This window comes from Falco rusticolus, chromosome 7, assembly GCF_015220075.1.
Source record: "Falco rusticolus isolate bFalRus1 chromosome 7, bFalRus1.pri, whole genome shotgun sequence".
Classification (NCBI taxonomy): Eukaryota; Metazoa; Chordata; class Aves; order Falconiformes; family Falconidae; genus Falco; species Falco rusticolus.
The window spans coordinates 42,944,765-42,971,067 of record NC_051193.1 but is presented as its reverse complement, the minus strand read 5'-3'; the positions used below and the strand labels follow the sequence as shown (position 1 = coordinate 42,971,067).

The 26,303-nt window shown below is 35.7% G+C and overlaps 1 protein-coding gene across 6 annotated transcripts in view; it reads right to left on the bottom strand.

The window, feature by feature from the left end:
- The window catches only part of RPS6KA5 (ribosomal protein S6 kinase A5), an 81,760-nt gene that overhangs the window by 5,619 nt on the left and 49,838 nt on the right, over positions 1 to 26,303 (bottom strand). For all 6 annotated transcript variants that reach the window (XM_037393834.1, XM_037393839.1, XM_037393836.1 and 3 more), the window contains 10 exons: positions 23,530 to 23,633; positions 15,299 to 15,449; positions 13,677 to 13,838; positions 12,341 to 12,466; positions 11,553 to 11,686; positions 8,318 to 8,411; positions 5,857 to 6,027; positions 2,285 to 2,476; positions 1,509 to 1,668; positions 363 to 526 (listed from right to left, as the gene is read on the bottom strand). In XM_037393834.1, the coding sequence (XP_037249731.1) occupies positions 363 to 526; positions 1,509 to 1,668; positions 2,285 to 2,476; positions 5,857 to 6,027; positions 8,318 to 8,411; positions 11,553 to 11,686; positions 12,341 to 12,466; positions 13,677 to 13,838; positions 15,299 to 15,449; positions 23,530 to 23,633 (1,458 nt within the window). The remainder of the gene's footprint in view (positions 1 to 362; positions 527 to 1,508; positions 1,669 to 2,284; positions 2,477 to 5,856; positions 6,028 to 8,317; positions 8,412 to 11,552; positions 11,687 to 12,340; positions 12,467 to 13,676; positions 13,839 to 15,298; positions 15,450 to 23,529; positions 23,634 to 26,303) is intronic.

The window sequence follows — 26,303 nt, the reverse complement described above, 5'->3', positions numbered from 1 at the left end:
TAAGTAACTGTTTGACTTTTTGTCCTCAAGTTAAATAGAAAATTTCTTCTTTTTATAAACATTTGAAGACTTTTCAATGGAATTCTCTAAGAAACAGAATATTTATAATTGCTACTCTATGAGCGGCTGTCTCTCAGTCCCCAAAACCCCAGTAGTATAAATGTTTTCAAGAAATTTATTCTTGCCTCAACATTCATGTTTTCACTTTACTCAATCAGATGTTAGGTATTGTGGAAAAAATTTGCAGCTATAAGCAATCACTGAATTAAGGACAAAACCATTTCTAATTAAGAGAAAACATACAGAAACCTAGACTAACACATTACAAACTTTAGCATGACATAAGAGTTCTTAGAACTTACATGAAAAGTGGCTTTGACATAGGTATGCACTGCAGCTCCAGAAGAGCCTAAGTTATCAGGAGTCATTAGAGGGTTAGAGGACAGCTGGCTGCCATCCTGAAGCCATTCGTTGTATCTCAGGCTGGACATTTTAATTCTTTTGTTTGGATCCACTGTTAGAAGTCCTAATAGAAATATATTACATTATCTTAAGCTGTGAGCTCTTTATCTTCTTTTAACAGGAAGTAGAATTATTTTTTAAGAAAATCTCAGGCACTGCTTTGATAAGTAATGACAATATTTACAATAGGTATGCCAATATTTATCCTAGATAAGACTTGCACAATGTTATACTATCATCCTCTCCAGAAGAATCATTAAATGCAAAAAAATGCTATTTAACTATCTGATAACTCATACCTCTTTTCACACAAACTCAAAACCCCCGAATTATTTCTTCACTTAAAACCTATCTAGGATGAAGTCCAAGAGAGTAAGCCTCAGATTCTCTGCACAATCCACTGAAGTCTGAACCTGGCTACATCTGCATTTTTGACAGAAGAATTCCTTACAAGCCTGCTTCTCAAGAAATTCAGAACTCCATCTTGGTAGAATTAAGATTGGTGTCTATCTCATGTTGAAAATATAATTAGATGCTCAAAAGCTTAAGGGGAGTCAAAGCACAGGTAATGTGAATGAAGCAGCTCAAAAATACAGTAGTCTTGGTACACGTATTCAAAAACAGCCTGAGGAAAAAAAAGATATTAATACATTCATTTCCTGCAAAAGCTCAGCTTTTAAACATTTATGTCATAAACCTGCTGTTTCCACAAAAGCAGAAAATAACATAAAAGAAAAACCATGCTTCTGAATGTTTTAAAAGGTGACTTCACTTTTCCTGAAGCTCTTTAGTTACTTCTAACCCCACTAACTTTCTATTGGCATTTCACTACATTAGAAAGCTCCCTGGTAGGTGTACAAGGAATTTGTAATGCCATTCCGATGCGTCCATTGTATTGTGGGATTCATTACATAGCTGTGGAATATTACTATATCAGAGGTTAGGCACTCTGATGCTGATCACAGCATCCAGATACTGTATGGTTCTCTAAATTCTATCTTTTGAGATAAAAATATAAGGTACGTGAAATATTTGTGAATACATACCTTGAATTAACTCTTTAGCCTCTTCAGAAACGTTTTTCCAAGCTTCTCCTTCAAAGGAAAATTCTCCCTTTTTTATTTTCTTCATAATTTCCAATGCACTGGTACATGTTAAACTTTTGTCTTGAGACTGAAATGGTACCTGTCCTGACAGCATTGTATACTGTCATGAGAACAAAAGTACTATTAATAAACACAGTATATTTATCAGCAACCATATTACTAAACATGGAGTACTGTTGCTTGAATCACCCAGTGCTATACAATAAAACTTTTGACTTGCATAACTTCAAGGCTATAGAAAACTTAAGATACACAAGACTTTCTGGAGTCCTTGTTAGAAAAAAACATGAATGTGTTTCAAGAAACTATGAACAAAACACAATGGTATTTCTACCCCGTTTATATCTACTGAAATTAATTTTCTGTAAATCAGAATGCAGGCTCATTCCTGTTCTGAATTGAAAATGTAGGAAGACTATATGGATGCCTGTAAAATCTCCTAACAAGAGTGTGTCTTTCTAAGAGCCAGACTGTATCAAGTATTTTTTCCATTCCCAGAAATGTTGAATTTAGTTCATTTCTTAGGAGAAGGAAAAAAAAAAAATCTCTACCCCTGAAAAACATTTCTTTGGAACCTTGGAATAGAAACTGAATTCAGCATTCACTTGAATTCAGCATCTACTCAATTCAAATCTGAAATTGTGTCAAGCCCTTCACATTTCAACAAAAAGTAAATACATACAGTAAAGTTACAATTAAAAACATCAATCACTCACCAAAATGACACCCAAACTCCACAGATCACAAGATTCGTCATAACCATTGTGATTCAAGAGTTCTGGGGCAGCATAATGAAGAGTAAAACATGGAGTCTTAAGAGGCTGATTATCAGGTGGTTTTAAACGAGCAAAGCCAAAATCAATTATTTTTATTTCTGAATTATCAGTTTCATCTGTAAATAATAAATTCTGAAAAACAAAGACAAAATCTATACCAGCACTGGGTAGAAAATTGGTTATAATACTCAATAGTTACTCTTCCCCTACATTTATTACTACAGAAAACTTTCCATTATCTAGAGAAAAGGGGAACCAGGAGACAGAAAAAAATGGAAAAGTAGAAACAACAGTACTCTGGGTTGTAAGAAAATGTGATGTGTTTATCTGCCTCCTGTATATCTACAAGTCAAGATAGTTCTGTCTGAGATTACTAATGAAAATGGGCATTTAGCAGAGAACAGTGGGGAAAACAGTTCAAGGAACACTAACAAGAAAAAAAGCAAAGACATCAACATAAATGGAAAGTTGCCTTCTTCCTCAAACAACGGTAAATCTTCCTAAGCTTCCACTTCCTTCTGGCATGATGTGAATGACAGCTTGCTTGTGTGTGTAACTTGTTGCATGTCTTGTGACCAAATAGTCTTTGGTCCTCAAGTGGTAACACACTGAAGCCATATTGCAATGAGCACAATAAGGCAAAGGAATTATTTTGAAAGCAAAGGATGGTGGACTAGAAAGTGCACCAGTAGTTCAGTAGTTGTACCAACTGCTGTCTGACGTGGATCTCAAAATCAGTACAGATATACTTTCTGGAAGAGACCTGGAACTAACAGCATTTAAGCACTGAAAGGCCACATAGCAGTCCAGCCTCAAACTAATGGCCTGCTCCTTACACCAATGTAAAGAACCTTGGGTACAGTAGTCCCCAAGAATTCCAGCTTTACAGATGGAATCTTCAAGTCCATCTTGGACTTGAAGACAGACAAGTTATTATCAGTTTGGCGGATTTAACACAATCTGTTCTCTTCCCTGAGTATTTATATTTGTCAAGAAAGATACAAAAGTGAAGCAAGTCTTAGAAGAACTGGCCAAAGCCATCATTTCTACTCCCCTCTTGAACTTCTGAGAGAAGAGAGCAAAATTTTGCTATTGCCTTTGCCATTTCATCTATGCAACACTAGAAAATGTCTCAGTATAAGAAATACTATAGCCCTATGTAGTTTTGTAATACAAAAGGTGAATGACAACACAAATTAATTTCAAACTTATTGATCTGTGTGCTCCCCTTCTTAATAAGGAGAACCTGAGAGCCTTCATTATGGATAAAAGAGAATAGCTGCTACAAAACAGTATTTTTGCATTCTCTGCTGCTGTTACAGCTTAATGCACGATTAGAAGTCAGTTTTCCATATTAAAGTGTTGGCCAAAATGGATCTGAAGGAAGCCTAATTCCAGAATAAATATTTATACAATGAGGATAGGTGATTAAAACAATAATGTTTTTTTACGGTGATGTTATATAACCAATAAATAAAGAACTTAAGTAACACTGGTTTAAAAAGTCCTCCTTTCTTAAAGCAAAAATGAAATTAGTTGTATAAAGGTGTAGTTCAAACGTCTAAGTTGGGTTCAGACTACTTTGTTGATTAGGTAAATAAAGCATGTTCCACAAAACCCCACACTTAAAGCTATAATAAAATACATTTAAAAGATATATAAACAATATTATGTCTTCCTTGCTATGTTTTTTCTAATATCCTTATAACCCAGTTTACAGATTAATGGTCACTTCACAGAAACAGCTCTCAAATCCTCTACTGAGAGGCTCCATATGGTCACATATGCTATATGAATTCTTTATTTCTGTGAATTCTCTACCTTCTATCCAGTACTTTTCGTCTATTTTGCAGAGCAATATATGTGATCTAATGACTATTGCTTAAACAGAAAAGTCTTCCAGTTCAGGCAATTAAAAAAACCTCACCCTTAGTGACATGTAACTAGCCATACTTTTTAAAATAGACTTACTGATATCACATTAGATGTCAAAGTTGAACGTCAATCAAATCTGATAGGAAGTGTTACAAAAGCAACAGAATTTCCTACATCTTTTTTACAGAAAGGTGCTCTAACCACATCTATACTGGGAAACCTGCATATCCCATACCAAGTTCACACCTGAACCTAAAACAGTAGCTTTCAAAATAACAAGCAGGAAGGAGACAGGCTAGTTAAGTCCAACTTTGTGGAGGCAATGAATTCTGCAAGCTGTTTGCAAACCTTCCTCAGACTTCCCAGACTTCTGTTCTTGGAACATTATGTTGAATTGAAGACTGCCTAATTTACCATACAGTTGAGGCTCTACTTTACAGAATCTTGCCTTTATATTCAAGACTGTAATAAGACTAAAATGACGAACATAGGAAAAGAGAAATGATTTCTGGGCTTTGTCCTTTTAAAAAAAAGACTTGTTTCAAAAACTGCTTGCTTCCCTTGATGATGTCAGGGAAACTTTTTCCAAGAGTCACATTTTCAACTGACCTATTACAATTTCACAATAGCCCCTCTGTATTTAATTTTTTATTTAGTACAGACAGTCCAGTACAGACATGTTTTCAAACACATACATTTTGGACTGCTTTTCAAAAACAGTTTAATATCCACACCTAGCAGACTTTTTTACCTGTTGAATTGGAATTACTACAAAATAAGTAAGTTTGTAATATACCAGAAAGTATGTCACAAAAGGATGAAACATCAGTAGGAATGGTGGATCATTTCAAACTCCAGATACAAAAGGAGTAGCTATTTCCTGAGGTACAAAGACTATAATCACCAATACAATGTAACACCCTCACTGGATGAAATAACATCAATCTACACTGTTATTGGGCTAAAGAAAACTAACACGTATCCCATTGCTGGCAAAGAAAAAGGAGCAAATATTGGCTTCAGGAAGCAGAATAAAGCCAGCGGTCAACCTTGCCACTGTAAACTGAACTGTCTGGAAGGCAAGACGCTGCTACACAATAAAAAATATTGGAGCATGTAATTATTGAAAAAATATCTATTTTTGGGAAACTACTAAACTCACTGAACTCAAATCACACACCTTTACTAGTTGGCTGCATTAGTTGCATTCATTTTGTGTTTAACTGGGACAGAAGACAGTACAAGGGTGTTGTAGCTAACTCCAAAGGAAGCCCTAACTGAGGGAATTCATATCACACAGAAGGTGGAATGTATAGACAAAGCATCCAAGCAACCTAGCTCTGCTTTTGAACTGTTTCATACAAAGAATACATACTTATCACTAGTAAAAACTGTCCCAAATAGGCAAAGAACAAGTTACAGTGTAAATTGCTTACAAAATTAAAAATTTTTACTAACAGTTACTTTTCCATACGAACAGAAAAATATCTACAGAATTTGCTAAGTAAGAGCGATAACATTTTATTAAACATATAGAAGTAGAAAAATCTGTAATAAAAGCTGGAGGAACAGAAATATGTCACATTCCAGATATTTAATAACTTAATGTCTGAACACATACAAGCAAGTTACTATACCTCAGGTTTCAGATCTCTATGGACTACTCCTACATCATGCATATGGCTCACTGCTGAAACAAGTCTGCGCATAATATGACTGGCTTCAGTCTCACTGAAATGTTTCTTTTTCTGAATACGTTCAAGCAATTCCCCTCCCTTCAGCAATTCCATTACGAGAAACGTGTGAAGCTGCAACAATAAAGAAAAATGTGGAATGTTAGAAATTTAATATTACAAACAACATTCATTCAGGAACTAGGGGCTATTCCAGCAGGTTCTCAAAGTCTGAAGAAATAAAACTGCTGCTCATAGCAATACAGAAGGCCAGTAAGAAGCACCAAATTGTCATCTGAGATGGCATTTTTCCCCATCAACCTCAGTGGTACTGAAGAATGTTGATGTCTTCCCCATGTCCATCCATATTTATTTACAAAACCGCAATGCCATCATGTAAGTGGATAAATCTGTGGGGAGATGAAAAGCCTTTCTCTTTAGGCTAACAAATAAAGGTGTTTTTAAAAGCTAGACTTTTGCTTTTTAAGCCTGTTCTGATGTAAGGATATGTTTTTATTAATATGCACAAGGAGTTAGCCATTTTACATTATCAAATCCTTTAAAAGGACCCCGAAACTTTACTGTGAAATCAAAGATTATCTAGAATTTCTTCTGATTTCATCCCCTACAGAGTAGTAAACAAAGCTACTCTATCATTAGAATCACAACAGACACCTTCCCAAACATTAAAAAGTATCTTTTTATTAAAAACCAATGGCTGTTCAGACGGTTGTTTTTTCCCAAGACAATCAATAAGCAGTGACTTCCTTGATTATAAGACAACATTAGTACACAATCAACTGCAATTCAAATGTCTTGCCATTAAAGAAACTTCAGACTTTTCAGGACAGAAAAGCAATGTTAGCATTCTCAAAAAGGCAATGGTTGCAGGCATGTGATGGCTTCTACTGTTTCCTTCCCCTAAATGACAGTACCAATAGTAATATTTGCACGTGAAGAAAAAAAGCTCTGGGAATTGGTCAAAAAATAAATTTCAAAGAAACAGTCAGGAACAGAAGGTGCACAGTATTTAGCTATAAAGGAACAGAAGCAGAACTATGTGGACAGAAAGTGGTAACACTTCTCAGAACAAGCAAAGTGTCCATTACTCACATTGCTAGTAGTGCCTGTAAGATACCCTCTCCTGCAAATTTTCTTTGTCTTAGGAATAGCTGACAGAAAAGCAGAAAAGGCTGAAGAGACTTTTCTCTGCTAGAAAACAACTTGTGGCTCACCAAAAGAGACTGCAACCCAATAATCTATGGTTGGAGTATTAATACAGAATTTGATTAGATTGATATCAGAGCAAACTAGAAATTGGACTGTCTTTAAGACAAACTGCAGAAATGACAAAACTAGAAAATTTTGATCAGTTTTGGTGTTTAGAAAATTATGTATGAGTAATCTGGAAGAAAATATCTGGGAGCTCCAGGAGCAACTAAAAATAAATGGTTTGGCTGGTTGAGAATAGCCTATTCAGCTGTAGAGCTATCTGAAGAACATTTTTTTTTAGATATTCCTGAGTATAGTCATTTTATGCTAAGGAAAGTGAAAAGTGTCTTGTTCTACACACATGTACATAAATGCAAAAAAAAAGGACATCCTAATTAAAGATTACAGCACAGATTTTTCATCCTCTCAGCTCATTTTAGAAGTGGTCCACATGAACATTCTGCTGGTCCTTGTATAAACAGCATGATGGGGATAGACTTGGATACATGGGGAGGCAAGAGAGCCCATGTTCTATTACAAAATTATCGACTAGAATCACAGAGTAGTTCAGGTTGGAAGGGACCTCTGCAGGACATCTGGTCCAAACCCCTTGCTCAAGCCAGGACCAGCTTCCAAGTTAGATCAAATTATGGCTTATTACATTACATGCTATGGAGCTTGCATACACTAAGGAAAAAGACAGCTAAGGTCTCTAAATAAACCCTAAATCTGATTGTGATATATTTTCAAACAGAGGCTGTAATTTCACATTTGGTAATTTAGTAAGCTACTTTGTTATCACCACGAAGTTACTAATATGTAAGAAAAAAATGCTAGGTATGTAATCTTCACATGCATTATTTCCAAATTATTTCCCAAATATTAATTTAAGGTTCATGACAAACCCAAGGAAAGGTGATTAAATAACCTCAGTATCATAGATAAACTGGGCCATCAAAATATTGTACGATGATTAACAAAGTAGACCAAGGACAGAACCAGAACCCAGGACTCTCATTCTTCTAAATATTTTTTTGATTTGCTAGAGTAACAGCAAGTTCTCTTGAACGCAGAACTTCTACTTCATATTTTACACTGACTAGACAAAAGCCCTAGGAAAAAGGTTGCCTCTAGTTAGGTTAACTCCTAAAAGCTTTTTGGGAAAATGTGGCAATGTGCTTGGCAAGTGCTGATTATAGTTTCTTCAAAATACCTGGTCATGATAAACTTCATGTAACTTCACTACATTCGGGTGTCCTTCGCAGAGTTTCAGAGCTGTTATTTCCCTCTGGGTGTTGGCTTCCATTCTGGAAAAATTAAGCAGTCATTTGGTACCAATTTTACTGAGCAAACTGCACATTCAAAGTGTTACACCTGTCTTTTTTAATTGCTTGCAATCCAGATTTGTTTAATATTACAACCTTCTAAATACAATTAAAAGCATATTCAAAGCTGAACAAAACTCTCCACAAAACCCTGCAAGTCAGGACAATTAAAAACCACACCCAAATCAAACAATGTTTTTGATGCAACTGCAACTTGCTACAGCAAAAGCTGAAATTACATTATAGAATAGTTTCTATCTAAATTAAACCTTTCCCTTAGTCCAGGGCAATTTGACTTCACCTCTGTTCCTACAGATATTGGTTAGCTCAGCTTTCTTTAAAAGTCAAATTATTGGCCCAATCCTTTTCCATTCTTATAGGAGATAAGTACTTCCAAAAGTGTATGGAAACTATGAGTCCCTACTAGAGAAAAAAAAAAAAGTAACATCATCTATATATGACATGTGTTATAAAAATGAACCCCTGAATAGGCCACTGTAAAAATCTGAAATAGAAGAGATAAGAAGAGACTAGCTCTGTAGCAAAAATAATCACACAAATTCTCTTTTGAGAACTGAAATCTATAGCCAAAAAAGTAAACATGGTGAACATTATAAAAACTCCGTGAATGGGAAAAGAGCAGTATGTTTTCTTTTCTATAAAATACATATGATGATCTATTTTGGGCAAATAATGCCTGAAAATTTTTGCCAAAACTCTCTCTAAGAAAGGATAATCCTGTACCAATTCAGAGAATGGCCTTATGGATAACACAGACAGAAGTTCTCTCACCACATGTATTCTTAATTCACCCCCCATTAGGACCAGGACCAGATTTTTCTGTAAGAGAATTCTGGTTTTCTGCATGCTTCATATAATCAAAGGGTAACTAAGCTGTCCCACCTGCATCTCTGCCAATGTATCGTTTACACTGAAAGTGATTTCAGGTCCTCAAGAAATTAAAAAAATCTGACTTGGATAGTCTTTCCCCCCTAAACTACTATCAGAAGGTGAACCTAGGCAACAGATGAACAAGGATCAGGATCATGAACATAAACCTTTGAAATTTGTGTGTGCACTTATTCTGAGTATTTCCCCTCTGTAAACAATTACCATCTCAGATTTTAAACAGACAGTATCATGAAAAGCAACTGGGAAGCTCTAAAACAGTAACTTTACAGGACCCCACTGTTTCCCTGGCCTTCAGACACATAGATAAATCTCAGATTGTTGGATGGAGGCAGGTCCAGCACTACTAGCAAAGCAAGACCACAGAGGAATTCTTGATCTGAGCTTTTACCATAATTATCATGAAAACGTTTGCCTAGATGTAGGATTCGCTTTTCTGGCACCTTTGATGGATAAGAGTGAAGGACTTCCTGACTTTGAGGCAAAGAAGTTACTAGAAACCTATTACACTTTTCCTTTTATGAGTGTGGTCCTCAGAGCAGTATTATTTACAGTTTTAACAGTGTTTTATTCAAGGCTGGTTTGTGTCCAACCATTCAGAGTGTGGGTTTACTGCTATCTCTAAGTACTACATAAACATGCTCTGAGTCTGCTGACAACCTGCAATCCTAAAAAAAATAATCTCTGTACACAGACCACTTCTTACCTTCATTTAGCCTGGTCCACCAAGATGAAGAAAAAGAACAAAGGAACCTATGAATAATTACATGTAGGGACGTAATTCCTGTAAATTTAATTCTATGGGAAAAGTCAATACTAGTTTGCTGAATGATCCAGAAACAAACAAACAAAAAAATCCATCAGCTTAAGATGAGATGGGAATACTGATCTTCAGCTCTGCATGCACCATGAAAAAAAATATGAATGTAAACACAAGGCAGAGATTTCCAGGTTAAAATACTCCATGTAGGTATCTACTGCACACTATTTGTCTAAGGTCTCACTATAACAAGTGAAATTCTAGTTAATAAATCTTACAGGGTGAACTAGTTCACTGTAAAATACATACCTAGAGAAGGATTCAGTGGCCTAAGCATAGGAGAGCCTGGAAGACATCAGCCATGAAGACATCTACATAAAGGTAGCAGTCACAAGACTGATGGAAACTGGAGGACAGAGAGGACACCAACAGATGCTAAAATGGCACTACGTAGATGCCTATGTTTAAGTTACTGAATCCCACTGCTAGTGCCTGGCCATTCAGGCCTCTCTATAGGCTCCACTAATAGTTTTGAGTAGGTGCTATTAATCATAGCAGACCTTGGAAAACTCAGACACCTATATTTAGGTGTCTTATTCTTGAACTTAGCTTATCCAAAAAGCATGTGATGAAACACTTAAGTATGGTGGACAGTTACTTCTACAGTCTGGAAAAGCAGAGGTACAGCCAAACGTCTTGGAGAAGAGATCACTGTGAACTATCATTCTGATAGCAGAACATTTACACTTTTCTTTCCCTTTCCTGCCAGCATTCTGCAACACACTAGGGACATACATATTAATGAACACTGCAAAATGAAGGTAAAAATCCACCCACCCCTCAAAGAATCCCTTCTCTCTATTTTTCTCCAGGCAGAAACTGGCAGTGGTATCTGTTCTGCCAGAGGACCTGACAGTCTTCATATACAAAACAAGTCAGCTGCCTCCATTGTGGTGTTCTCTTCAGAACACCCAGGAAACAATATGCCACTTACAACTCCATAATTAATTCCATTTTGCGCACACACACACAATTAATTAGATCTAAGGCAACCCACACTACAGATCCTTCTAGGCAATCAGTTGGGCTGCTTAGGAAAGGGAGCTAGCCTAAGTGTACATCCACTTCACTTAGGTCTGAAGATAGACCTTACTTACACTTTACTCTGGTTACAAGCAAAATCAGGGGAAATTAGGGTAGAATACAACTAGGAACCAGGAAAGTCTGCTTTAGGTTTCTTCTTGTGTCCTCCCCAACAATAATAATATTCTGTTTCAAAGTCTCTCGGAATCTTTTAAAGGTCATAAGGTTACTACAAGTTTCTGTAGATTCTTCAAATAGGAAATAATTTTAAAGTTATTTTTCCACTTCCAAAAATGTAGCGAACATTATTCTAATCCATGGGTGACAGTAAGCAAAGAAAATATTTTTATTGTCTTATAGAATATTTATACCTTTTGCTAATAATTTTTACTGCATACTCTTGGCTAGTTTTCTTGTGTAAGCATTTTCGACAAATGGAAAAACTTCCTTCTCCCAATGGTTTCTCTTTCAGATCCAGTTCATAATGATGATAAAATGGAGAGTCCTGTTAGGAAACTGTCTGTATTTAGTTCTGCAGAATACTTTTAGTATACACAGTCAAAGACAAAGAGTAAAGTTTTGTGAGAATTTTTCATCTATATTTAAAATTGTAAAAGAGCTCTCTTTTTGATAAAATAAAATCTTAACTTCTATTTAATAAAATGCATAAACTTTATTCTATCAAAGAGTAGATCTTATGTTACATTAAACAAACATAATCACTAAATAAATAATTACTACTACAATAGCTTAAGATACAAAATATTCAGACAAACAGGATCAGAGATGGCTCTACATACATTTATCCACAAAACTATGTGCTCATTTGAAGACATCACAATAGCATGTGTTCTTAAAAGGCTTCACACAACTATACATACTTTTGGGCAAATACATCATAGGAGGAGTCAAATTACTATTACACTTCAGTCTTCTGGAAAAATAGACAACCATCTCATTTTTCAGATTAAACTTCAACCACTTCTAAATAGTACCACATGCAAATTATATGCTTGGATCATCTGAGGAGCCACGACAGAGAAGAGATAAATGATTAATGACTATTTTGTAACTGTAGCCTAGCCTGTGATTGTTGTTTTGAAAGTTATATGCAGTTCCAAGTTAACTAAACTAATTCAGCACTTGATATTATTATTACCTTCATCATAGCACTTCTGGCAATAGTTGTAGTTCCAGGCCGCTCATCCCCCATATAAAACTGAAGAGGATCTACTGTAGCTGCATTGCGTTTAAATAAAATAGAAGGTGCAACGAAAGAATATCCCTATGAAATTAAGACATCAGAAAAGGGCATGGCTTAAAATTGTCACACACAAGTTACCATACACAACATAAGAAGTTTCAGAAAAAAAAAAAATCAGAGATCAGAATTTTCTCAACATAACACAGAAATGGTAACTGGCTCATTGATAGGTACATATTACTCTGTTCAATGCGAACAGGTATCTTCCTGGAATTAGTTATATGATTCTCCATATTATAGATAAAACAAAAAATTCTGGTAAATAATGCTAAAACTCTGGCTCAGCTTCAATTGTTTTGCAATAGTGATAAAGGCTCATACTTCAAACTAGCTAGCTTCTCAGAACATCTTTTAGTTAAAGCATGAAATATTTTTTATGTTGTGATGTAAGCATCAAATCATTTTAAACGGCAAAACAAAATAAGCTTCATATTAATGATGCACCGAGTTTGAGTATTGTAACAAGAACAGCTGTGACTACCACTGCAGGATGAATCAGATCATATTATAACATGCATAAATCGCTTGCTACAGTCACTATAAATCTAACAACTTCTAAAATACGCTGCTATATTCCTGTATGCTAAGGTGCTCAAAAACAGGCAATAAAAAAACAACAAAGCACAAAGAGGGGGAGGAGAGAACGCCATGTGAACTGCCGTTCACCTCTGCAGCTTTGGTACCAAGCTGGCTGCGCGTGAGCTGTTTCTGCCCATTTGACATCCAGACTGTGCAGTGCAAGAAGGGATCATTCTTTAATACCATGAAGAAGAAGATAAGGAAAGATTTGCTACTGATTTGTATAGAGTAGTCTAGTAATTAGAGCACTCCTACACAACATGGAAGACCTACTTTCAACTCTGCAGTTAGCTCCCACTTCCCAGATGAATACCTCAACTAGATCATAATGTGGACACCAGCAAACTACATTGCTGTTGTCAAAGGTGGTAGCCTAGGCTGATGGAGTCAAGGTGACAAGACTCACAAGATGTGAAGAATCAATAAAGCAGGTAGGACATTCAGCTGGGAATGGAGACATTTTATGCATGTGGTAGGATTGTTTCCACCTTTCTCAATTTGCAATTCCTAAACAAACAGCCCTGGGAACTGGGATGGGAATTACATAGTTCGTTCCCAATAATTTAGAAGGCAGGAAGAAAAAAAGCTAGCTAAACACGTGGAATTGTTCAATAAATGATTTTTTAAAAATCAATCTGAGATCTTAAAATACCTGAAATATTCTTTCTGAAGTCTGCGGGGTTGCTGCAGGAGAATATGTCGGATCCATTTCTGTAAACTCTTCTGCAAAATTACTGACATCCAACTCATCTCTGATTACTGGTTTAAAAGGAGCTGATACTTTTTTTGCAGCTAAATCATCCCAATTTATATTCTAAACCAAAAACAGGAAAATAAATTTGATTCAAATGAAAATTTAACAGAAACACATACTGCAAAGGGAGACTTGTCCAGAAACAAATCTCCTGACTCCATTTGCTTTTTTCCATGGGCAGATGAAAAGCACTAAAATTGTGCCCTATTCGTTTGCTTAGGTAAAGGCAAGAAGTATCATACTTATTTGTAAGTTGACAGAACCCAATTAAACACAAAGAAACTTAACAGTGGAGGTAAATTAAACAATTAGCATGACAGCCCTTAATTTTTTTCCTCTGTTTCAGAGGAAACATCATCTATATTTTTGTAAGCCATAGTGCATGCATGCAGTATCTTCAGCTTTTCATAGCTGATTTATATGCCTAATTACTAATCTCAGCTTCCAGAGCCCTGAGAGCATAACACCCTCTGGATTCTTTCTTAAATGTATGGCTAGAAGTATGATGCGTAGATAGAGCAGTTATGAGAAAAGGGCCTTATTACTGTAAAGGAGTGAAACTCGAAATTAAGTCAAGATTAGAAAGTGTATGAGGAGGTTTAAGTCTACTTTGTCAGACTCTCTTATAAGAAGAAGAAATTCAGGAGTTAAAAAGCCAAGATATTGCCCATGCTGAATGTTACAACAATTACATTGAAAATATTTGTAACGTTTAGTTTATACTACCAACTTGAAATTTATATATGTATATAATCTGTTATAAATTATATTTTAAATTAATCTCACACAGAAAATATATTTATTATAAAAGTTCTCTATATAAATCTATGATTTTATAGAAATATAAAATATATGGATTATACAAATTTAATTTAAAATTATATAAATATATATTAAATGTTATATAAAAAATGCATTTAACTTCAGAAGCACCAGCAATACACACTTAAGTTTTTTCAAAGAAAGCACACAAACAATTTCAACCTCAATGGATGGAACAGTACAAATGTATGCAAATCCGATCTTTGTAATTTTTTGAAACTAAATGGTAATATACTGAAATGTGAACAGAATTAAAATCTACTAAACAAGACTAAAGATTTCATTAGGCAAAGGTAAATACAGAAGAAGCATTTATCACTAAAGGTGAATTTTAATAGTAAAATTTGAAAATTGGTAATGACAGTAGCAAACTGTCTTTTCAAAAAAGCCCATCAACATACAATTTAAGTGTTTTCCACCTAAACCTTCTGGTTTATGTAGTGTCTTTTAGCTGCTTCCAGTAACTGTTAGAAACAGAATACATTAATTATCTCCCATGCCCTTCCTGTAATGTACACACAAAATCCATATACATATAAGCATGTGAGTATTTTCAGCAATTTCAATGAAATTATTAATGCAATTAACAAGCCTCTAAGCTATTCTGTTAACAAACCAACAGAATTTCTTTAGACTTGGATTACAAAGGCACTAACACAGAGGAAGTGGTATCAGAGGAATTTTATTGTTTGTTTTACCTGGAAAAAGGGATGCTGTTTGATTTCATCAGCATCAGTGGGACCACAACCTAGCCTCTTCTTGGGGTCTTTCATCAAAAGACGCTGAATTATATCCTTAGACAGTGCACTCATTTCTTGTGGATAAGGTGGCTCACTTTTTAATATTCTCCTGTAAAATGAACAAAATTTAGTAATAACTTAATGTGTTGAATTTAAAACAAAGAGTTACCATACTAATGGTAGCATTTAACATTTCACTTAAACTTCTATTGTACCCGCTAAAGACAGGAGGATGAAAAATGTGAAACCAACTTTTTTTTCTTTGTTTTTGTTTTAATAAATAAAGGTTTGAGGAAACAGACATGAAACGTGACATTTATAGGAGATAAATTATGTAACTTAATCCACAAAAGAAAAACAATCCTCACTTCATACATACTGAGTTTACTATACCAGACAGCTCCACAAAGACATCAACTTTGTCAAAAAAAACCAAAAACAATTCCAAAGTTAAAAATTATCGGAAAATAAAGAGAAAAAACCCACATGGTCCATTTGAGGTTTGCCTGCACCTTGTATATTGTGTTCAGTGCTCATGCCCTGCTCTCAAAAGGAGACACTGTAACTTTTGTAGCAAGATGAACTAGAAATGCAGAATGCATTTAATATGAAAAACTACAAAAAAGACTAGGACTATCTAGCGTAGTGAAAAGGGGGCTTAAGGCAACTGGGCACAGTGTTCCGCCCAAATTAATGATTGCTAAAGATAAAGTGGATAGGGACCTCTGACTCTTTCGATTCAAGAACTAGGAGCCACCAAATAATGCTAGTGGAAGTTCAAAATCTTGAAAGCCTAAGTGGAAACACATTTCAATATCTGTCTTTTACATGTGTAGCTCCCACAGTTTTATATAAAGTGAAAGTCATTTTTTCCTTCAGATACTCCAAATGTAGACATTGAAGCTAAGGACTCTGAAGGAAAATTGAGAATGCACACACAGACAACACACACCAAAAACGTGTCAAGAGGTTTAAAAAAATACATACACAAAACCCTTTAGTATAAAGAATCACATAATGGTTGAGTTTGGAAGGGACCTCTGGAAGTCATCTGGTCCAGCCCCCTGCTGAAACATAGTCACCTAGAGCCAGTTGCCCACAACCATGTCCAGAAGCCTTTTGAATATCTCCAAGGTTGGAGACTCTTCCACCTCCCCGAGTAGCCTATGCTAGCGTTCAGTCACCTTCACAGTAAAAAAGTGTTTCCTGATGTTCAGAGGGAACCTCCTCCGTTTCGTTCTGTGCCAGTTAAAGAGCCTGGCTCCCTCTTCTTTGCACTGTGCCTTCAGGCGTTTACATACATTGATGAGATCCCCGAGCCTTCCCTTCTCCAGGTGGAAGAGTCCCATGTCTCTCAGCCTTTCCTCGTATCTTTCAGTACCTTAATCTTCTTAGTAGCCCTTTGCTGTATGCCCTCTCCAGTATGTCCACATCTCTCTTCTACTGAGGAGATCAGAACTGGACCCAGCACTCCGTTGTGGCATCACCATTGCTGAGTAGAAAGTAAGGATCACCTCCTTCAACCTGCTGATACTTTGTCTAATGCAGCCTAGGATGCCACTTGCTGCCTCTGCCACAGAAGCGCTCTGCTGGCTCATGTTCAGCTTAGTGTCTATACATGTACAGGCTACTCTCACTGTGGTGACTTCAGGAAGCACGATACATAGAAGGAGGACTTAAGAGCACCTCCACTAAACACAGACTGAAAGATTTTGACTCTACAAGAGACCATGAGGCTGAAATTATATGAGGTTGTGGCAGCACTGAAATCTCATTTGTTAAACTTTTATCAGAGGGAGACATGAAAGTTGAGCACTGCAGGCCATTTCTAAATTTTGTTTAAAGTTACTGCATGACATATCCTTAGAGTCAGCTATCCCATGGGAAATTTTTTTATCTCGAAATACGTAACTTCTGGGATTAGACCAAAAATAGATGCAAACTGATTTTTTCCTAAATAATCTTGTCCTGTCAGTGTGGAATGACAAAACCAAGTTCAATACGCACTTACCCCAGGACTTGTTTCTACTGACATAGTATCCAATTTCAAGCAAACAAAGAGAGAAAGCAATCTAACCTCTTGGTTTAACTAACACTGAAATGAGTTCAGAAAATACAGTCTGAGCTTTAAGATGGATTGTATCTTTAAATGATTTAAGGATGGTCTGCCAATAAAGGTCTTAATCACAGCCACTCTGCTAGTAACAGCAATCAAGCCTTGCCTCCAACTTTTGGACATACTTCACTTTACAGAAAAGGACAAGAAAGCACAATATTGCTGAATGATTTCTTAATTAGGGACGTTAAAACCAAATTTCAACATCACTAAACAAGAGGATTCTTACACTGTAGGACTGGTGGAGAAGTAAAGATTCAGCCTCTGCAGAAAGCATCCAGTTTCAGAAAGAGGAAGTGAGTAAGGAAGTAAGAAAACCTTCCTGTTCTAAGACAGAAGGCAGGACATCTTGATAGCAAAATTATTTGATTTACAGGAAGGCCAACAAAATCTACAATATCTCCTTAGCTTGAAAATCACTTCAGTTAGAGGAGTCCAAGGAAATTTATTTATCAACCTTTCAGAAAGGTATATAATAAAGGTCCTGGAAAGAGACTAGTTCTGTCTGGGCTCTCAGAAGGGGAACCCTAAGTCAGGGTTTTGTTTTTTTTTAAAGTTAATTTCTAAAGCAATGGGATTAAGACTCTGGGATGTCCTTAGAACCCAAAATGGAAATTCCAGAGCATTTTCCTGTCTGAAAAATATCAGAAATTACAGACAGCCAAGTCAGATAAAAACTTGAAAATGTCTTTGAAAAAAAATGCTGTATTGGGATGATCAGTAACATGGGTAACAAAGAGAACAAACATAATTAGCATACATAAAAAATTAGCATACATATTTTGCCAATACAAGTTTGGTATAAAACTGTATTTTGCCTAATGGAAAACTTCTGTGGCAGCAACATCAGTAATTCCTGCCTTTTGACAAGATTACAGTTTCAAATTATTTCTTTTCATAGGCAGAACTAACAATAAAGTGGTATTTAGCTATGTGATTTAGCTATGATTATAATCATTTAGGTTGGAAAAGACCCTTAAGATCATGGGTCTTCGGACCAGTAACCTAGCACTGCCAAGTCCACCACTAAACACGTCCCTATGTGCCACATCTACACATCTTTTAAATGCCTCCAGGCATGGTGATTCCACCATTTCCCTGGGCAGCCTGTTCCAATGCTTGACAAGCCTTTCACTGAAGAAATTTTTCCTAATATCCAATCTAAACCTCCCTTGGTGCAAGGTGCAATTTCCTCTTGTCCTATTGCTTCTTGCTTGGTCATAAAACCTCAAAAGTACAGAACCTGAAGCTTTTTTTGCTTCCACCAGGTAAAAGACACAATCAGATCATGAAAAATTGAAAGGATCACCATAGCAGACCAACAGAAACATTGTTTATGCTAGAACTGTTACTATAGTCTATTATTATCAGTGCCCTCAGAACTGTATTATAAGCACCACCAAAAAGATACATATCCATCCTGATGTTCAAGGAGTAAGAGAAAGCAATGCCAAGCTGTAACCTTGTTAAAAGGCAGAGGGACAAGCTTCCAGAGTTTTCACCTTCACATTCCAGAATGACTCTTCTGAATGGCCTGCCATCCCAGAACTACTAATGCCCAATTCTTTTGTTCCAGCTTTGAGCAGTTCTAGTTCTAGGCAAGTCAGAGACTTTGATGCCATACTTATGACTTTCTTGAAACCATCCACTTTACTGAAAGGTTAGACTGATTTGTAGGCAGAGTCACTGATGCAATGTGGTTCACATTAACTTTTGCATCAAATTGTTTCCTTCATGTGTCAGAGATTTCCTGACTCATTGCTATCTGTTAGAAAAGCATCATTACATTATTGTCTATCAGTTCTTGGACTTTGGACTCCCATCTAAGCACATAAATGCTGTACATTCTAGGTAGACAGCTACAGGCTTCAAGAAAAAGTTCCAGAAGACAGCATGCAAATTACAAGTTGGATTTAATGACTGCTCTGACCTTTAAAACATCTAGCAATCGCTGAAGTCTTAACAGAAAAAGAATAAAGAAGGGAATCCCAGCATACACCTGCTATGCATCTTCCCAACCGTTTTATCAAGGAAATGTTTCCTGCAGAATTGCAAGTATCTTCATAGCATCTAATGACGAATGGTAAAATTTCAGCCACCCTCCATGAAGTTTAACTAAAGACTAACCAACCATGTCAAATAAAGGACATAGGCTGCTATTAGCATTAGTATGCTAATATGGCATCATATGCTTCTACAGATTATATTATAGATGTATATACCTATGAAAATGGAAGATAGATAGATATCTATCTATTCATAACCCCAAAGCTGGTAATTTTCTAAGCTGCTGCACAGCAGCAAAATACTACTCTGAAAACTTCAGGCTCATTTTAAATCCCTGTATCTATGATAAGACCCCTCAAAAGTCAACACCCTAAAATGGATCTCTCTGTCTTTCAAGTTGGCCCTACAAATCACTCATGGTCAAACTGAAAATACTGGGTTTGTAATCAAACCCAGCCCTTCCCTATGCTTTTGCAGGACGGGTCCCATCCACAGCTCTGCAACAATGGAATTCCAGAAATCTCAAAAATGAAAGGAAGATTTGGGGGGAAAGGAGAAGAAAGGAGAGAGGGCATACTAGAAAAGGAGAGATACTTGAATAGTTCTGTGCCTCCTTTTTACCCATGTTAATAACCTGTAACAACAAGCACGTGAACAATGGTCTTCAGAGACAGAGACATAAGGGAAATTTAAGTATGCACTTGCCATGAAAGAGAAGTCCAGAGTGTTGTCAAAAAGGTTATCATAAAAGAACTGAACGTAATGTCTCATAAAAAAAAGATACAAACCACAAAGTAACTATTTCTGACAGAACTGAACTGTACATTACAGAGATATTTCAGAACAAAACTTTGTACTCTAATTTAACAGCATGTATTTATTTCCTTGTGTGGCACAATATCTAAAAATACCTAAGAATATTTCCCACCTAGGTAAAATAAAAGGAGGACCTGGATTCATTTAGAAGACTACTTTTTTTCCTTAAATTCAAAAAAATCAAAGGCGATGGAAACTGATCTTTCTAGTTTCCTCTCTAAATTGATGAAAAACTGAATTGCCAACAACTTCATGAAATTCTACAATTGCCAATGGTAATGAAATTACTAGTGCTGGCACAGAGATACCAGTTGGTATAAACTTCTTTCTTGATGGCAAAGTTATTTTAAATAGAAATTATATTCCCTAACCTAAACAGACTTTTAATTTGCCAGTTGCAGCGGACTTAGAGAATTGAGTTTTCTCTTACTCAGTAGCAAGCCCTGAAAACAAAGATAGTCACGGAGAGAATCTGGAACCTATTTAATTATAGGTGTGACATATCTATAGAGTCTGCACCTCAATTCAACAGAAGACTTTATAGAAAAGGCTGCAGACAGCATTGAAAGAATTAACAACAACAAAAAAAGGGCATTAAGTATATATTGTAAATGTATCCTCAGTGACAAAATTATCAAAGAAAAAAGGGAAATAAAGATCATAGCTTCTAGGCCAGACAGGCTTAGGATAAAAACAGGTACTGGAAATTCCACTGTTGCTTCTTGAAAGAGCTCTGTGTTCTCATGCTAGAGATAAACACATGGAGGGCATTTCTGAAAAGCCATGAATATGGTAACAGTATCTTCTAAATATATCAATCATGCATGTCAGGAAAGGTGGATCATTTCTTTCAGGCATGCTCTCAAGCGAGTAACTCAACAGCTTCCCAATTTGCAGTAAACACAGACCCCTTCAATCCTTAAAAAAAGGTGGGTTTCTCCATCTTCTCCGAGATGTACTTCTGCTTCCTACTCCTCTAGCCCTCTGCCTGGGCTGCAGGAGCATGAGGGCCTGCTGATACCTAACATCTGTTCTGCCTGCTCTATCCCACCCTCAAGGAAAGCCCCAAACACGCTCCCATTGCTCCCCAAGGCACACAGCAACCATCACTCCCCAGAAAGTTCCACGTGACTCAGTGCAGCAGCCAGGACAGAGAAAACAGCAATGTTCTCATATGCTCAGCCACACTCTTAAAAGGAACGTAACATTCATTACATAAAAAACTGCAAACACAAAAAACTGATATCATCCAGCACAGAAATTGCTATCAATGGAAAGGATTCAGAAACCACGGGTCTTACAAGTACTGAAGTAACAGGACAGATGAAATAAAGTCTGAAATGCAGTCATATAGTTGGGACTAATGAGGTTTCAGCTATAAACTAGGGGCTTATCAGTTGGAAGTGATAGATCTAGTTCCTTCTCTTTTTCTATCAGTCCACCATTGGCATCAACAAGAAAAACCCAAGTAAAAAGGAATTAATATCTTTTTGTTCAGATGGTGAATTATTACTTCAATTTAACAAGATCCTCTTGAAACATCAACAGGAATAAATTGTCCATATGTAAGAAATAGCACCACAAACTGATTTAAGAAAAGGCTTTTTCAGGAAACAGGAAGATTGTGAAAAAACTTTATTTAAGGAAACTGTAAGAATTTACCTTCTAAATTTATTAAAATAAAAGCTGAAAGACTACAGGATTGCTGTCCATAAGTGTGTAGCATAAACACCAACCAAAAGCATACTGAGCAACAACACAGTAAACTTCCTGCAACTAAATTTACATCAGAAATCAGGTTATTAGCCATCAGAGGATGGATGTTAGCAACCTTGCAGTTTCTCGGCTTTCAATTTAATCTTACATTATCAGAAAGATTAAGATACTACAGACCACAGAAGGACCTACCAAAAGACAGGCAAATCCTGTAGAATAGTTACCTAAAAAGTTTCCCAGTTTGGGGGAAAAGCTATGTAAATTCAAGTCAAAGTTCTCTCTAAAATATTTGTAACTCCTTTGCAGTTCCATTTAGTAAATTTGGAGTCAAAATTACGAATTCAGACATGGCATAAGTAATCAACAAAATTCCTAACCTTAAGTATGTCAGAAGTTTTAACTCCATCAGGAGGGTGAAGTCCTGAATTTTGTTTTGTTATTGGATTCCCCTCCCTCCCTGTATGGTTTTTCTAGTAGCCCTCTTAAGTTCCCTGTTCTGATAAGAGACCTAGAAACCAATAAACGGGTCTCAACCTTCCAAAAAATTGTCTGAATTTAGAACAGAAGTAAAATAAATTGTCAAAATAATTGATGTATGTTCTGTTGCACATTATAACCTTAAATACCAAGTGACTTCAGGTAAAAGTTGAACCACAGTAATGCATTCCAACAAGAGCAAGATTATTGTTAGTTTTCAGACTGGATTTACAAGCTGATTTTGACAGTGGTTACTGATTTGTGAAATTTAAGCCCTCAACTCCCTGTTCCAAGAGAAATCCAGTAATAGGAAATGCTCATTTTGGGGGGAGATTTCAGTGAAGTCTTTTGGGCAAGCTTATTGCTTTCTTTTTAAAACGCTCCAAGGCTGAAAACAAACCTTTAAAGTGTATAGATTACTGAACATAAAGCTGATAATCAGGAAAAAGGTACATGTAAAATATAACAATGGCATAGGTTATTTAATTTCTGTAGGTATCATATTCATTTTTTCTCAGATATGCAAGTATGGCTAGAAAAGATCATGTTCTTAATTTCACGTTACACACTAATAAAGTAAGTATTACCTGTGACAAAAACGTGGGAGTAGGATACATCCTGGCACTTTAAACCTGTGTTCTGATGGAGTAAGGTAGCAAGAGGTGACAAAAATATCTGTAGCTGAATATGTTTCATAGTGTGTCAAGATTTTGAATGTGATAATTTGATTTACGTATAATTTCATTTTTCATTTGACTTCCTTTTCAACAGTATACATGCAGCAGGGCTGAGTGCCTACAAAGCTGTGGTTCCACTATAGTTTAAACACAACAGGTCTTTTGTAAATGTCAGTTCTACTACTTCAATAACCTGCTGAGGTTAATAAAACCCATCTGCTTCTAAATGTTATTCTCTTAAACAGAACTGGAGCAACTAAAATGTTACCCTGGTAGCACTTTCTTCTTAAGTTCTAGATTAAAACTCTCACAAAACATATATTATGGCATAAGCATCACTTTGTGAGCAAGCACATGTATTTTACTGTTTTGAATCTTACCTAGAAATCTCTGCTTGGGAATTCTTCTCTCCATCAACTGTAAATGGTGATGCTCCAGTTAATAATTCATACATAAGAACACCAACACTCCACCAATCAACAGCCTATAGACAACAATAATTATGTATGTTACAATACATTGAAGTAAAATTGTTAACAAAAGAAGGAACAAAACAATGCACCCAGAAAGCAACTAGCAAAGGAAGAGCTTACATATCAATACAAAAGCAAATCTGGATACAATAAGGCATAAACAACTGCAGTACTGACTGCAGGCATTTCCTATGATAAATTAAGTTCATTTTGAAATCTCTCCACTTAGCTGCTTGAACTAATTTCTCAAACTGAACTCTTTCTACTGACTACTAAAGTTCCTCTCCCTGTCCTGCTCACAAATTACTTTTTATTTTTACCACTGTGAAGCAGTAAGAATTCTAAAACTTATTTGAAATAACAGAGGAACCTAAGCCTTGCTAAGAGAAGTAGTGGAACCTGAGTTTTTAGGAGCTTGAGAATGAAACTAAGGAACTGTCAAAAAAGCAGTTTAAGAGCACAGGTCATAGTTAATCAGGGCACCTGAAAATGCTATGCAATTTTATCTTATAGATCCCTGTAACACATGTCATCTTTCACTTCTAATAGACTAATCATATTGCTCATATCTCCAATACCTCGTAACTTAAAAATATTTCTCTTTCAAAATAAAAGATGCTACTATGAATAATAAAGGAAGGAGTTCAATCATTTCAACAAAATTAATTTAACTACAGGTTGTTTGAACTTCTCAGTTTTACTTCCATGAAATTTGCAAATTAATGAAAGTTCTGCTTTACTTATGTTGACAACATTAATACAATACAGGAAGATAATCAGTGAAATGACGAAAATTTGCTCTCATATTCCAGGATTTTTTTGCTTCAAGATACTCAAAATATGATGTTTCATATATTCAGCCAGGAGTCTAGAAGAACTAGCTGAAGAAGTCTCCGTATTGTTAATAATTATCTTTGCAAATACACAATGGTCAGAGAAAATACCAAAGAATTTTTCCTTGGCATGTGTTTTTTCACAAGGAAAGGATGATCTGCAGACTCAGAAAGCAAATTTAGAAAAACCATAAATACCGAAATACTAGAGCACAACTTATAGGCAAACAATACAGCTATCTAGAAGAGATTACAAATCAAAAACACTGATTAACAATGAGCATAGCACATTAAGTAATCATTTTCCTCTTTTTTTAAAAATAACATCTTTCAGTTGCTTGATGTACAGTAAGTATGAAATACACTAAAAACCTTGTAACACTACATCACATGACATTACTAATGGTGACGCAAAGAGTGTGTGGTGTAAACAATTATCATCACATAGGTAACTGCAAAGTCACCCTTATTTATTAGCTAACATTTGGTACCAAACTGTGAAGCTATTTCTTATAGAACACTGTATGGCTCTGCACTGTATCTAATGAAAGTATCAGATAGAACCAATCAAAGATAACAGAACAGAGATCACACTTTAAAACAACAATATTGAATTTGTAAGCACTTGAGAAGCCAGAATCACAAATTCAAAGTGACTGAAGCATTGTAGAGGTGCTCTGAAACTGGTGAGACTAAACCAAGAGAGAGTGTACAGGAAGGAGCCTTGGTTCTTAAGTTTGTAAAATTCTATTTTTAATAATGACTAGGCAAACAGTACGGTAGAAAAAGATGCAAAGGTTAGTGGAATACAAAGCAGGTGTGAGACTGACTATGTGAAAAGACAAAGCACATTCTATTTAATGTTTAATAGAAGAATTGGGGAGGTAACCATTCCGCTGTACTTCAAACTGTGAACTCTCAGCTGAAACACTGTGCCCACTACAGTGCTCCCTGCCTGAAGAAATATACAGGCAAACTCAAGACCAAAAGAGACACAGAATGCATAAAGAAGGAGAGGGAAAAAAAAAAAAAAAAAAAAAAAAAAGAAGGACAACTTCTCAGGCAAAAGTCAGACTGAGTCCAGTTAGTCTAGAAAACAGAGATGGAGGGTGAAGTAGTATTTTTCAATGCTTAAAAAGGTTGTCATGAAAGGAACTGTGATCAACTATATTTCATGACCCCCAAAAGAAAGACAAGTCAACTCAATCTACAGCAAAAAAACCTGAAGATTAAATATTCTCCAAAACTTCTCAGTATAGTGAACAATCAGAATAATTTATCTAGGAACACTGTACAATTCTTTTGGAGACTAGGGTTTTTTTAGTTGCAAATATCACTTGTAAGTTATGGTTTTCTTGACCTATCCCATCAATTACTGACACTTTAATTCATAGTAAAAAATTGAGCCTCAAGCTAAAAAAAAAATGTTTACAGTCTGAGAACATTTATGACATTAATAGCCCACTCCATACTGAAGATAACAGATTTCCCCGATGTACAATTAAAAAAAATATATATCAGTTTTCCACAAAGTCATTTTTCCACTCAGAACTATTTTATTTCGAAGAAATTGTCAGCTACATTTTTTCTCCCACTGCACATTTAGAACAAATTTTGAATAGAACACATATAAGCCTCAATAGCTTTATAAATATGCGTTCTATTTAAGATTAAAAACTGAAAATATATCATACTGGATTTTTTAAATATAAGTTATAATCTGTTTTAGGACAATCTGAAATAAGGCATGTTTAAATAAGACACTATCACATTTTACAAAAAAAACTCAAGCTGAATTTGTTTTTGTTGCCTAATAAATTAATTTCTTTTCACTAATAAACTTAGATA